At 36.7% G+C, this 14,896-nt stretch overlaps 1 protein-coding gene across 1 annotated transcript; it reads left to right on the forward strand.

The window, feature by feature from the left end:
* Positions 1 to 750: 750 nt before the first annotated feature.
* LOC107801629 (coatomer subunit alpha-1) lies at positions 751 to 6,427 on the forward strand. Its single transcript, XM_075226118.1, has 3 exons — positions 751 to 1,325; positions 2,188 to 2,682; positions 3,220 to 6,427. The coding sequence occupies exons 1-3, from the start codon at positions 1,118 to 1,120 to the stop codon at positions 6,171 to 6,173; spliced, it is 3,657 nt and encodes a 1,218-aa protein (XP_075082219.1). The 5' UTR covers positions 751 to 1,117; the 3' UTR covers positions 6,174 to 6,427.
* The last annotated feature ends 8,469 nt before the right edge of the window (positions 6,428 to 14,896 follow it).

Consider the following 14,896-nt stretch of genomic DNA (forward strand, 5'->3'; position numbering starts at 1 on the left):
AAAGGGGACAGGACAAAGCACATTTCACCAAAGTTATTTTTCACACATGGTCTTCAAAAGAATGGTGATATCAATGTGCAACAGATCCGTTCAAGTGATAATATAGTTGATTTGTTCATCAAATCTCTACCGACGTCAACCTTCAAGAAACTAGTGTACAAGATTGGGATGCGAAGGCTCAAGGATGTGAATTGATGCTCTCATCAAGGGGAGTTAATACGCGTTGTACTCTTTTTTCCTTACAAGGTTTTGTCCTACTGGGTTTTCCTTGCAAGGTTTTTAACGAGGCAACCAAAAAGGCGTATTTCTAAACATGTGTACTCTTTTTCCTTCACTAGGATTTTTTTTCATAGGTTTTTTTTTTCCTAATAAGATTTTAACGAGGCACGTTATCTATGGACATCCAAGGGGGAGTGTTATAAGAAAAATTAAATTATGGTGGATGTCTATTCTTCCTCCGTAATCTTCTCAAATGCTTAATGACATATTTAATGATATATTTCTATGCTTAATGACATATTTTTCTTCACTTTTCATACCTATATAAATGCCTTGTAATAAGTAGGAAAATACACGCAATTGAATAAGAAAATCTCTTCATTCTCTCTATCTCCATTTTTTGTTCATGTTTTACTAAATTACTTTTATTTCATAACAACATTTTTTGTTCATATTTTACTAAGTTACTTTTATTTTATAACAAGCGCAAATAATTCAAATATAGTAAAAAGGGAACTATTTTTCTTTTCGTAGTAAAAATGGATCTTACAGCTCGGATCCGTCCCTCAACCAATCAAATATCGAGTAGATCCACCAGCAATCGAGTTTAATTTCGATTTCAATATATTATTTCTCTGTCAATGAAACTTCCGATCTACGCACCTTTCTCTTCCCCAATTTCTTTAACGCACACTTAACACACACACACAGAGACAACTGCCCTTAACATCCGCACTCTCCCTTTTCTATCTTCGCCGATCTTAATACAAAATACACTTTTCATTTTAGATCTGAGTTGAATTTTATCTCAAAAATTCAGTTAGGGTTTCAAATACATAATAGCAAAATTGATTACTGTGATTGTGTTGTGTGGAGATATAGGGGAATTGTTTGAAAGATGTTGACGAAGTTCGAAACGAAGAGTAATCGAGTCAAAGGACTCAGTTTTCATACCAAAAGGCCATGGATCTTAGCTAGTCTTCATAGCGGTGTGATCCAGCTTTGGGATTACCGTATGGGAACACTCATTGATCGATTTGATGAGCACGATGGCCCTGTTCGCGGCGTTCATTTTCACAAATCTCAGCCTCTCTTTGTATCCGGAGGTTTGATTTCACTATTTTCCCTCTTTTTTTAAAAAAATAATTATGTACTGTTGCATAGCTGTTAATTAGTGCTATTGATTTCATGATAGTGTGATGGAGTGTGGATCTACTGATATGTGCTGATGAATACACGTGTGATCTATGAAATCAAAATGCTACCTTTAGTGAAATTGATGATTGGAATTTTTGTAATTTGATCTCTGTGATCAATGGTGTCAGCTAGGAATATCATTCGCATTATTGTTTCCTATGCATCTGAATTAAATATGCGTGATGTATGGTTTTATTACTGTTTCGTTTTTGTATTGTGTATCCCGGATCAGATGGAATGCCCCTTGAATCATAGAAAATGTAATGTGATCTAACTTATTTTGGTCCATCGTTGAACTTTGTAAGAAATTTGGGCATTTTAATACTTTTTTTGACAGAAGCCTCTAGTGGTTTGATTTACACAAGAGATATTTTAGAGTAGTTTTAAAAAGAAAATCAAGACACATTGTCAAAATCTTAAGGAATTGTGGACTCATCTTTATATTCAAGGCTCAATGCTATAACATCCATATTAATATTGATGATTGGTGAACTTTATGATGTGAATTCTTTTATATAGTGCTGCAAGTGCTGCTGGGACAACAAGTTTACCTATCATCGCTAAGGCAAATAAATTAAGTAAATAAATGAAGATTCAAGGCAAAAATTTAAAAGAATTGCAGATTCAAGGCAAAAATTTAAAAGAATTGCAAGTCATTGTTGTCATCTTTGATTTACTTGTAAACATTTAAAGCTAATATCTTTTTGCACTTCAATAATGGAAATTCTGTGTTGGACTATTCTCAGTATATTTAACCACTGTTCACTGCAGGAGATGACTACAAGATAAAAGTCTGGAATTATAAGCTGCATCGGTGCTTATTTACCCTTCTTGGACATCTTGATTATATCCGCACCGTTCAATTCCATCATGAATATCCCTGGATTGTCAGTGCAAGTGATGATCAGACAATCAGAATATGGAACTGGCAGTCTCGCACTTGTATTTCTGTCTTGACTGGGCACAACCATTATGTGATGTGTGCCTTATTTCATCCCAAAGAGGACTTGGTTGTTTCTGCATCATTGGATCAGACCGTTCGGGTCTGGGATATTGGTGCCCTAAGGAAGAAAACTGTTTCTCCTGCTGATGACATCTTGCGCTTGAGCCAGATGAACACAGACTTCTTTGGTGGAGTAGATGCTGTTGTGAAATATGTCTTGGAGGGTCACGATCGAGGGGTTAACTGGGCTTCATTTCATCCTACGCTGCCCCTGATCGTCTCTGGTGCAGATGATCGCCAGGTGAAAATCTGGCGGATGAATGGTATGTTCTGAAATCTTAAAGTATTTTTTACTACAGCTATAAAAGCTTTCTCACATATCTGTTGAACATTTAGCACCAAATTTGCTTAATTGGTTGTAAACATAAATTTAACAGTTTTGTGCTATTTGACATATTTCACCATTGTATATCGATCTAGCTATAATAAGAGATTTTTGGTTGTCCACTATGCCAGAGAAATAGGATTTTTGATAAAGCTTGTCAGCTAGGGACTCCTTATTCAGTTGAAACTGTCTCTTTATGCTGAGCTGTAGTTTCTTGGTACCCATAAAGAGACGAATGTTGCTTCTTAATTGTTTTATGTAGAACGATATATCATGGATGTAACCTCAAGTTTTTCTTTTTTCCTGGAGAGGAATGTTCACCTTGAATTAAATTGATCGAAAACAAGTGCTGCTTCAGCTTGGATTAGGCTGTCAGCTGGTAGAACCATGAATAATTTAATGCGTTTGTTGATATTAATTTTTTCAGGTCATCAAGTTGAGATTATACATTGCTAATTGTGTTTGATATTTGCAGATACAAAGGCTTGGGAGGTGGATACATTGAGAGGCCATATGAACAATGTATCATGTGTTCAGTTCCATGCGAAGCAAGATATTATTGTTTCAAATTCAGAGGATAAGAGCATTCGCGTGTGGGATGCTACAAAAAGGACTGGTCTTCAGACTTTCCGCAGGGAGCATGACAGATTCTGGATCCTTGCAGCTCATCCTGAGATGAATCTTCTAGCAGCTGGTCATGACAGTGGGATGATAGTGTTCAAGTTGGAGAGAGAACGCCCTGCTTTTTCTGTGAGCAGTGATTCCTTGTTTTATGTGAAGGATCGTTTTCTCCGTGTGTACGAGTACTCAACTCAGAAGGAGAATCAGTTGATACCAATTAGAAGACCTGGTTCAAACAGTCTGAACCAAGGTCCACGAACGATTTCTTACAGTCCTACTGAAAATGCTGTTTTGATCTGTTCAGATGTGGATGGGGGTTCCTACGAACTGTACATCATACCTAAAGACAGTTATGGTAGGGGTGATACTGCTCAAGATGCAAAAAGGGGAACTGGAGGATCAGCAGTGTTTGTTGCTCGTAACAGGTTTGCAGTGCTTGAGAAGAGCACCAACCAAGTCCTGGTCAAAAATCTGAAAAATGAGACTGTTAAGAAAAGCCTTCTTCCTACTGTTACTGATGCTATATTTTATGCCGGCACAGGAAACTTACTATGCAGGGCAGAGGACAGAGTTGTTATTTTCGATCTCCAGCAGAGAATTGTTCTTGGAGAGCTTCAGACTCCTTTCATCAGATATGTTGTTTGGTCATCGGACATGGAAAGTGTCGCTTTGCTTAGCAAGCATTCCATAGTAATAGCCGATAAGAAGCTTGTGCACCGTTGCACTCTTCACGAGACAATTCGTGTCAAGAGTGGTGCCTGGGATGACAACGGGGTCTTCATATATACAACTCTCACCCACATCAAGTATTGTCTTCCCAATGGAGACAGTGGAATCATCAAAACCTTAGACGTCCCAGTCTACATTACTAAGATATATGGGAACACTATCTTTTGCTTGGATCGAGATGGGAAAAACCGTCCTATCATTATTGATTCAACTGAATACATATTCAAGCTAGCCCTGCTTAAAAAGAGATATGACCAGGTTATGAGTATGATAAGAAACTCCGAGCTTTGTGGTCAAGCCATGATTGCCTATTTGCAGCAGAAGGGTTTTCCTGAGGTTGCCCTTCATTTTGTTAAGGATGAGCTTACTCGTTTCAACTTAGCACTTGAAAGTGGGAACATTGAGATAGCTCTTGAATCTGCTAAGAAGCTTGATCAGAAAGATCATTGGTATAGGCTTGGGGTGGAGGCCCTTCGGCAGGGTAATGCAGGTATTGTTGAATACGCCTATCAGAAGACGAAGAACTTTGAGAGGCTCTCTTTCCTTTATCTAATAACAGGAAACCTGGATAAGTTATCGAAAATGATGAAAATTGCTGACGTAAAAAATGAAGTTATGGGTCAATTCCACGATGCCTTGTACCTTGGTGATGTTCGTGAGCGTGTTAAGATTTTGGAAAATGCTGGTCATTTGCCCCTTGCATATATCACAGCTACGACCCATGGGCTCAAGGATATTGCTGAGCGTCTTGCAGAAGAACTGGGTGATAATGTTCCATCATTACCAAAGGAGAAAAAAGCATCTCTGCTGCTGCCCCCAACTCCTATCTTGGGTGGGGGAGACTGGCCTCTATTGATGGTGACAAAAGGGATATTTGAAGGCGGTCTGGATGCTACAGTCAGGGGTGGACATGAGGAGTATGAAGATGTTGCAGATGCTAATTGGGGTGAGTCACTGGATATAGGTGAGGTGGAAAATCTGCAGAATGGAGATATCAGTATGGTGCTCGAGGACGAGGATGGACAAGAAGAAAATGATGGGGAAGTAGGATGGGATCTTGAGGATCTGGATCTGCCACCTGATACTGACACACCAAAAACTGCTTCAAACGCTCGCTCTTCTGTTTTTGTTACCCCAACCCCTGGCATGCCTGTGAGCCAGATTTGGGTCCAAAAATCATCTCTTGCTGCTGAACATGCAGCTGCTGGCAATTTCGACACTGCTATGCGGTTGCTGAGCCGGCAACTAGGGATTAAGAATTTCTCTCCTTTAAAGCAATTGTTTGCTGATCTACATATGGGAAGCCACACACATCTACGTGCCTTCTCCTCGGCACCAGTTATCTCTTTTGCAATTGAGAGAGGTTGGAGTGAGTCAGCTAGTCCCAATGTGCGGGGTCCACCTGCACTTGTCTTCAATTTTGGTCAGCTGGAAGAAAAACTTAAAGCTGGTTATAGGGCCACAACTGCTGGGAAATTTTCTGATGCGCTTAGATTATTCCTGAGCATTCTTCACATTATTCCTCTGATTGTGGTTGAGTCAAGGCGAGAGGTGGATGAGGTCAAGGAATTGATTATCATAGTGAAGGAGTACGTTTTGGGCTTGCAGATGGAGCTTAAGAGGAAGGAATTAAAAGATAATCCTGTTCGTCAGCAGGAGTTGGCTGCCTACTTCACACACTGTAATCTGCAGCTTCCGCACTTGAGACTCGCATTACAGAATGCTATGTCTGTCTGCTTTAAGGCAGGCAATCTTAGCCCAGCGGCTAACTTTGCTAGAAGACTCTTGGAGACAAATCCAACCAATGAAAGCCAAGCCAAAATAGCCCGCCAGGTTCTGCAACAAGCTGAGAAAAATATGCGAGATGCTACACAGTTGAATTATGACTTCAGAAATCCTTTTGTGGTATGTGGCGCAACATATGTCCCCATATACAGAGGCCAGAAGGATGTCACTTGCCCTTATTGTGCTACTCATTTTGTTCCAGCCCAGCAAGGACAGCTTTGTACTGTTTGCGATCTTGCAGTTGTAGGAGCAGATGCATCTGGTTTACTTTGCTCACCTTCGCAGGTCAGATAATTTCAGTTTTTTCACATCAGTTCTTTTGGCCGTCACTAAGAAGCTTCCAATTCTACAATTAGAAGTTAGGCATGAGTATGGACAGACCTGCTTTTCATCGGATTGTACCTCTGGTTTATATCTGTTTTGATTTTTGCGTTAGTTTTATGGACCTAATTGCCCTTCTTTTTAAGTTTTATTATGATTACAATTTTGATTGTAATAAAGCATGTAAAATTGACTTGGACCTATTCTTTGAAGCGTATTTTCACCTAGTTTGACAGGTCTAAGTATCAAAACCCAGAGAACTTGAATGTTGATCGCGTCTCCTAGTTCCAGTTTTTTAGTTTGACCTGAAACTGAAGCTGGAGATAAATATGAACGTTGGTGCAGAATTTAGGCATTGCCAGGTCCTAGTCACCCATGTCTTCTCTTTAATATCACTACGAATTCATTTCATTTGGTGAATCATTGCTATTTGCAGTTTTAATTAAATCAATACATTAATTTATATTGTTAGATGAGGAAAAGTTATCTAAACATCTTCAGGATGCTGTGTAAGGGATCTTATAAACGTAGCTGTTGGCCTTGTAATAGTTTTTAGAGAATCATTACAGTAGTTTGGTTATTTGCTATAATTTCCTGCGTTTCCTTGGAAAATCGTACCAAACAAGTAAACAATTATCAAGGTAGTTAGGAGAGACCAAGGACGTATTCTCTTCTATAGAATTGAGTTTTGTTACTGGTAAATGGTAATCAAGTTACTAGGCCTTAACCATTTAAAACGGAGTTTCTAAACTACTAGCAGTTTCTGTGCAACTAATGATTGTTAGTAGTATTTTGTTGACGGTGTGGATAGATGGTAACACATATTACCCAATGTATTCATTTTATGTAGCTAAGCTAATCATGTTACGTTGCTACGCTAAACTTATAGTCAATCATTTTAAATGTTAAGAATGTGGTTAATTATACAAAAAATAATTAGAAAGAATAATTCATATCTCTGTCTTTCAGTGTTGTCATACCAACCTCAAGGCCCTATTACGAGACAGCACAAAAACATAGTTTGGGTTATTGACTCATCATAGTTTTTGAGGTTGGGCCGAAACTATGTTTGGACATGTTATTTTATGTTTGGACATCATAGTTTGGGTTATTTACCCAACCTCATGTCCTTTTATTTTTTATTTTTTTTAATAAATTATACCCATAAGAGTTCTGAGTATTATATCAAAAGAGGTACAACAATAGAGGGGGCTATACCTGACTTCTTTGATATAATAACAGAAGACATTCCATTCGGATAAAAATAGAGGTGTAGAGGTGTGAATCTGGGAACCCCCTATACAATTGCCATAACCACCTCTATTATACTACAATGTACAATCAACTACTTGAATTATTACACAATACTCGGAACTCGTACGATGAGGGGTTTATTTTTTCCTTTTTGCAATACTATAGAAAGGAAAGCTGGTAATTTGAGAAAAAGTTAAATAAACATACAATTTTTTTGGTAAAAGTTTCTTTATATTGACAGTTTGTATAAATTGAATGTTATTTTTATAAAAATTTTTAGAAGTCAGTAAATAATTTTACACTGCTAGAATATTTGAAAGCGATTAGATAAAAAATACCTATTGGCGTATATCACTGTCTATGAGCTCCAGTAACTGATGCTTACTCCAAAACGGACTTGAAAAACATGCATTTGCAGAAAAATATACTTACTCCAAAACCGACTAGAAAAACATGCATTTGCAGAAAAATAATTTACTTATTATTATAAGGAGGAGTAACTATACATGCTTAATTTTTTATTTGTGACAGCTAAAGCCTACCTACACGAATAGATAAAGCTAATTTTGACCTTTCTCCATGAAATGGTTAAAGCTAGATCCAAAACAGTAAGGAGGAGTGGGCTGGCCTTCAAGGAGAAATGAGAAGTAATTCCTCATTTATGTGACGGACCTCGGATTTCGAGAGTCAAACTTCTTAATTTTTTATCGTAAATTCAGATATAGAACCTTTAAATTTTTTAAAATAAAATTAGAACTACGCCACATAAATTGGGTAAAATTTTTTAAGTCGAAGACACTGAAAATTAGAAATGAATGTACAAAGAGTAAAAAGATGTTTTACATTTATATAAAGCACAAGAACATGTCTGGCTGTTTCTGGATAGTAACATGAATTTTTGCTTTCCAAAAGATGATATCGCTGTCCTTATATATGTGAATGGTACTTTCCTTTTTGCAATAATAACCCTAATAACCGACCTTCATCACAAAACCTAGCTAATTACCTAGCTTAGCTTTCCATTAATACCACAAAATTGCTTGGGTTTGTCAAAAGTTGGTGTCCTACCATGTGGCTAGGCAAAGTACTATGACATCTCTTTACACTGTGGTTGAAGATTGTTAACTATTGAGTAATTTGTAGTAATAGATTAATTTAGGTGAAAAGTATAGCACTTTACTATTCACCAAAGTTATTATAGTGCTCTTCTAGTGGATTAAAGCGCGCAATAATGCAAGATAAAAGTGGATTGCTTCCTTATGCAACTCGTTTGGATCCATAAGTTGTGACACTTGTTATATGAAGACTCCGTTTATTTTAATATAAAAAAATAAATTTTTAAATAAAATTTGTATAAATTCTCATTAGTGGTGGCAGAATGGTTAAAATAAAATAGTTATCCACCCATATTATCCATTAAAATATGGGTTGTATAATAAACTTCTTTAAAACGGGTCAAATATGGATAAGTACCATAATATTCACTTAAAAAATGGATAACTAACGGGTTTAACTCTTACATTTGTAAAGACTTAAATTGGGAGTGTCTCAAGTTTGGGAAACTAAAAATTCTTCCAAAAGTCTATTCTCCCAAAAGTGATTATATTCAAGAAGTCATGCATATCCATATTATCCGTTGTTTAATCCCTTTTTTATCTGTTTTAAATATGGGTCGGGTCGAATAATTTATTCGTTTTTTGCATTATCCATTTTCGACTCGCTCGTATCCGATCCGACCCACCCGTTTGCCACCCCTAATTCTCATTATGTTAAACACATGGATAGCCATAGTGGGACCCAGTACTAAGTTGACATGGACCCACCATGTGATGACTAGGACGGTCCCCGTCTCCTTCTCCTTCCTTAACGATGTTTAACTACGAAACTGAAGTTTTTGAGAGTTCCGTACGATGGCGACTTGGGAAGGAGCTTTCCTTTATATTCATAACAATGGAAAAACCCATTAAAGAAAGTTTTACCTAAAACCCTAGATATACATAAAAGCACCTTTACTCTTCTGTCAAACATTTAAGATTTTCAAATTCATATACAAGTACAAGTTCTCACTTTCTTTTAGTTTCCCACGCTATGTCACTAATTTAAATTCGTGCCACAAAATCATACTTTAACAATAATCAAGGCTCTGAGTAAGATAGAAGGAGTTTTTACTTGTTGGTCTCTCTCTTATAATTGTATATGCACTAAATTTCTCATATCTAAAGTACTCTAGCTAGTACTAATAGGAGTACTTGTAATTAGGTTGAATGTCATAAACTCTATATCTCACACCCACAATATAGGTTAGTTTTCCTTTTTAGTTTCATTGTAAAGAAAATTAATGAAGCCTCCACGCTCCAGCTAGAAAACCAATCGGAGTATTGTACTCCCTCCATTCACTTTTACTTGTCCACTATTAATTTTGCGCACCTCTTAAAAAATAATAAATGAAGTGTATAATTTATTATAATATACATATTAATTGATGCATATTTTTAATAGATTAGAGAAAATGATTGAAAATGGGTAATTAATATTATGAATATAATAAGAAAAAAGAAATTATCTTCTCTTGATATGCTAAAAGTGACAAGTAAAAGTAAAAATATATTTTTAAAATACTGGACAAGTAAAAGTGAATTACTCTACTAAATACTATTCCCTATATTCCATAATAAGTGATATTTTGGCCTTTTTATTTTGGTCCAAAATAAGTGTACTTTTACATAATCAAGAAGGAATTAATTTTATTTTTTCAAAATTTGCCCTTATTTACATATCTCAATGTGTTAATATAACAATTAATTAAGGGTAATTTAGTGAATACATCTTTTTTTCTCTAGAAGTTAGTATTTTCTTAAGGGTTGTGCCAAATACTAAAAAGTCATTTATTATGGATGGAAAGGAGTAGCATTCTTTAATAAACTAAGCCGGTTAATCACAGATGTAGTTCACACTGAATTGAATGAGCTATAATAGACGGTTTCTGGTGATCATTAAGGAGTTCTTGAATGTACCAGTGAACAGGTTGTGTAAAACATGTTACAGTAGCCCAAGTGAATGCAAATATCCTAAGAATTTATTACTAGGGATAAATATTTCAACTTCCTAAAAATGTTATATGTGAACAGGTTCGTATAAAATTTGTTGATTTAACATTGAAGTCAAAATAACCCGTTAAAGTCAGATCAGTGCTCTCCAATCTTTTTCTTTTTCTATTTCATTGATTTGTAAGATATTTAGTTACGTAGCTGACAATTTATGGATAGTCAAGGAGAACTTGTAATCCATATATTGAAAGGGGGAGGGGAGCTGTTCATCGAGCTAAGAAGGAGATAACAAGGGAGAAAGATAATGTTCTAGAAAAATTGGATTTTATTATTCACAATGTATATTTACATGTGTGTATCCACTTATATATATCCTCATTGACTACTCTAACAAAACATATAAGCAGCTATTAATACTAAACTAACACTAACTAATTATGTACACCTAACACTGCTAATGTACAACCCTGCACTGCACCGATTAGTTTCAACACTCCCCTCAAGTAATTGGGTGATGTAAAATGTTTATCATACCCAACTTGCAAACCATTTCACTGTGCAGTTGCTTCCCAAGTGCCTTGGTTAATGTGACTCCTATCTGATCTGTTACACCATGTGCGTCCCAAAGTGACGTATAATGAATATGAGACTTGTTAATCATGATTTAAATGAGTTTAAAGTAATAATATGACTATATATGATATTTGGATAAAACATATAAAGTTTGGGAAAATCGGATTAAAGTTGCGAAAAAACCAACTAAGGATTTGCCCTGTAACATGGCTTTTTGAAAAATAAATTTCGTGTATTATATGAGGTCTTTTTGGGACATATTATATACCAAATTGAAGGTCTTGGAATGTAGTTTCCAATGCTCTTAACCGTTCGTTCATACGTTATCCGGATAAAAAGATATAAGCATCGGAAGATGGATGAATCAGAGGGTGCCAAGCTAGTACCTTTTGACTTTTCAAAAGTTGTTATATATGTTTTAACTCGTCTCTCTCTCTCTCTCTCTCTCTCTCTCTCTCTCTCTCAAGTTTTACACAGAATCTGACCATAGAACACCATAAAAATAGTTCTTGAGCTCTCTAATAGTGCTTCAAATAATACTAACATCTCGTGTACGAAATCGAGAAGCAATAACATCAGAACGATCTCTACGACGTAAGTATCGCTATATCCCCTCTATTTTTCCTTGTAGTTTGAGTTTTGGAATGTATTTAATAGTTAATAAAAATTTCTAATTTCTATATTTAAGCTTTAAAATATCAAAAAAAATTGATAAATTCGTTTCCTAATAGTTAGACCTCACGGGACGGTGATCGAAAGCCGTGAGTTCGAGTTATTTGACTTGTAGTGGACTGTTTTGTGGGCTGTTTCGTATTGCTTTTGGGCTGTCTATTGTGTTGCTGATTTATGGAGTTTGGAAGGATAAAAAGGGCGTGGAGAAACGCCACATGTGGTAGGATAGTAGGTTGGTTGCTCGTCGTTGTAGTTACAGGCTAATTGATAACTTGTTGATTGGGTGTATTATAGTATATTTGGGGTTTTTGTTGTATTGATGGTCCCGAATTGTAATTAGGTTGGTTTTGAGTTGCTGATTGTATTATGTTTGTATCTCGCCTATAGTAAGCTTGAGAGAGCAGTAAAATCAGGGGAAATACTGCCCGTTTTATTTTAGAATCGAGTTATCGTTTGAGATATGTAATATACTACCGCCATCTAAATTGTACACACATTTCTTTGTTATAGGGTTGGCGCGCTAGTTGTCATAAGTTTGTTGTTGAGTTGCATTGACGACTTGAGGTATGTTAAGGCTATCCCTTCTTTCTTTTTGGCATGATCCAAATGATACAAACGAAACGAGCAAAATACGCAACTTTCATAAATGACTCTATTCATAGAAATACTAGGGGTGTCTATATTCTTGATTTCCTATGTGAATTATTATTATATCCTATATTCATGGGTCTCAGAAAAATATGTATTTGATAAAGTTTGTCCGAAAGGCTTATTAATTTTATGATAGTCGAGAAATCTTATTAACGTATTTCTTATGCATTTCATGCATTTAAACATGTAGATTGACCCAAGACCAGAAGACGTTATATACGCGTATATTATATGTATATGGGATATGGGAAAAGGTTACGGCGTTATATACGCACCACCACCTGATCAGCTGGTATATGTTGATGATTTTACCCACAGTGGCCGAGATGATATGATGGGATGCCCTCAGAGGCTTGATGATGTTATGTACACCTATACCTATGCATGATACGATATTTATACGCACGTGCATGACATTATAAATGTTTCAGGATTCACAAAGTTATTTAGACTCACATGTGGAATTCTTTACCCCATGTTTCATCTATGTCTTTTATGTACTGATTTTCATGCTTTACATACTCAGTATATTATTCGTACTGACGTCCCTTTTTGTCTGGGGATGCTGCGTTTCATGCCCGCAGGTGCAGGTAGACAGGGTGACGGTCCCCTTCTTAGGATCCTTGATCAGCGAGAGTTGGTGTGCTTCATTTGATCCGGAGCTGCTTTGAGTTTTGGTACGATGTGTTTGCATACATATATGGGTACGACGGGGCCGAGTCTCATCCTTTATACAGTTTTACACTCTAATAGAGGTCTGTAGACAGTCATGTATAGTTATATAGTATGTGGCCTTGTCGACTCGCCCTACCGTATTATATATATATATATATATATATATATATATATATATATATATATGTCTTTTGGGCATGTTTTCTCACGTAGGTTGTTCATTTGAATTAGTAGTTTATTTCCAGATGTTATGCATGACCTGCACTTATTTCATGTTTATATCTTAGATGAATGTTTAGGGGTGTTCGATAGGTAGAACTCGGACACTCGTCACGACCCATCGGTTTGGGTCGTGACATGATCCTTGCTGGACATATGTGAAGTCTTTATCATCCATGTTTGCAATTTTTCTCTAATAAAATGACAGTCACTTTCTATATGCTTGGTACATTCATGATATATTAGATTGGATGCAATCTGCAGTGCTGCTTTATTACCACAATACGAATCCATGGGCATATCAACTTTCACACCCAATTCTTCAAGTAATCCCTGTATCCATACCAACTCAGCTACAGTTGTAGCCATACTCATGTATTCTGCCTCTGCTGAGCTTCTTGAAATTGTACTCTGCCTCTTGGATTTCCAGGAGACCATTGAGTCTCCAAGTTTTATGCAGTAACCTGTTACAGATTTTCTAGTCACTGGGCATGATGCCCAGTCTGCATCATAAAATGCAATAACTTTGCCACTCTGTTTGCTACTCATCATTAGGCCTTACCCTGGACAGTCTTTCACATATCTTACCACACTTAGGGTTGCATCATAATGAGACTACTCTGGTGTATTCGTGAACTCGCTTAACATTTGAACTGCAAAAGATATGTCTGGTCTTGTGATTTCCGAATGCAGTAGCCTGCCAATTAATCTCTGGTATACCCTCCTATCCTCAAGTTCAGGGTCACCCTCTTGCATGCCAAACAACTTGTCATACTCCACACTTGTCAGCTTCACATTCTGGAGCAATGGGAATGTAACTGGTTTTCCTTCCCCTAAGCCACACTATGAGATAAGCTCCAAAGCATATTTTTTCTGATTTATAATAATGCCTTTGTGTGACCTTGCAAACTCAATCCCAAGAAAAAATTTGGGTTCTCCCAAATCTTTCATCTTGAAGTTACAATCCAATATCTTCTTAGCATCTTGTATTAGACCACTGCCACTCCCTACAATTAAGAGATCATCTACATACATCAATATAATCACTATATCAATACCACTCCTTTTATTAAACAAAGAATAATCCAGTTTACTTTGGCTAAAACTAGAGTCTATAAGTGTTGAAGTCAGTTTTAGGTTCTATTGCATGTTGGCCTATTTCAAACCATACATGGACTTGAGTAGTCTACACACACTAGTATCCCCCTCACTACCAAAGCCCTGTGGTAAGGACATATAGACTTCTTTTGAAAGATCACCTTGAAGGAAGCATTGCAAACATCCATCACGAATAAGGTCTAGGCACACTGGGCTGCCAAAGCAACAACGCTTCTCACTGTAACCATCTTTACTACCGGAGAGAAAGTCAGATGATAATCCACACCCTCCTACTGAGTAAACCCCTTAGCCACTAGCCTGACTTTGTACCTTTCTACAGACCCATCAGCCTTGTACTTGACTTTGTAAACCCACTTACAACCTATGAGAGTCTTCCCTGCAGGCAAAGCTACTAACTCCCATGTATTGTTATTAAAAAGAGCCTGAACCTCAAGCTTCATAGCTTGCAGCCAATTGATGTCTGTAACAACTTGGTGAAAGGATGTT

This window comes from Nicotiana tabacum, chromosome 12, assembly GCF_000715075.1.
Source record: "Nicotiana tabacum cultivar K326 chromosome 12, ASM71507v2, whole genome shotgun sequence".
Taxonomy (NCBI): Eukaryota; Viridiplantae; Streptophyta; class Magnoliopsida; order Solanales; family Solanaceae; genus Nicotiana; species Nicotiana tabacum.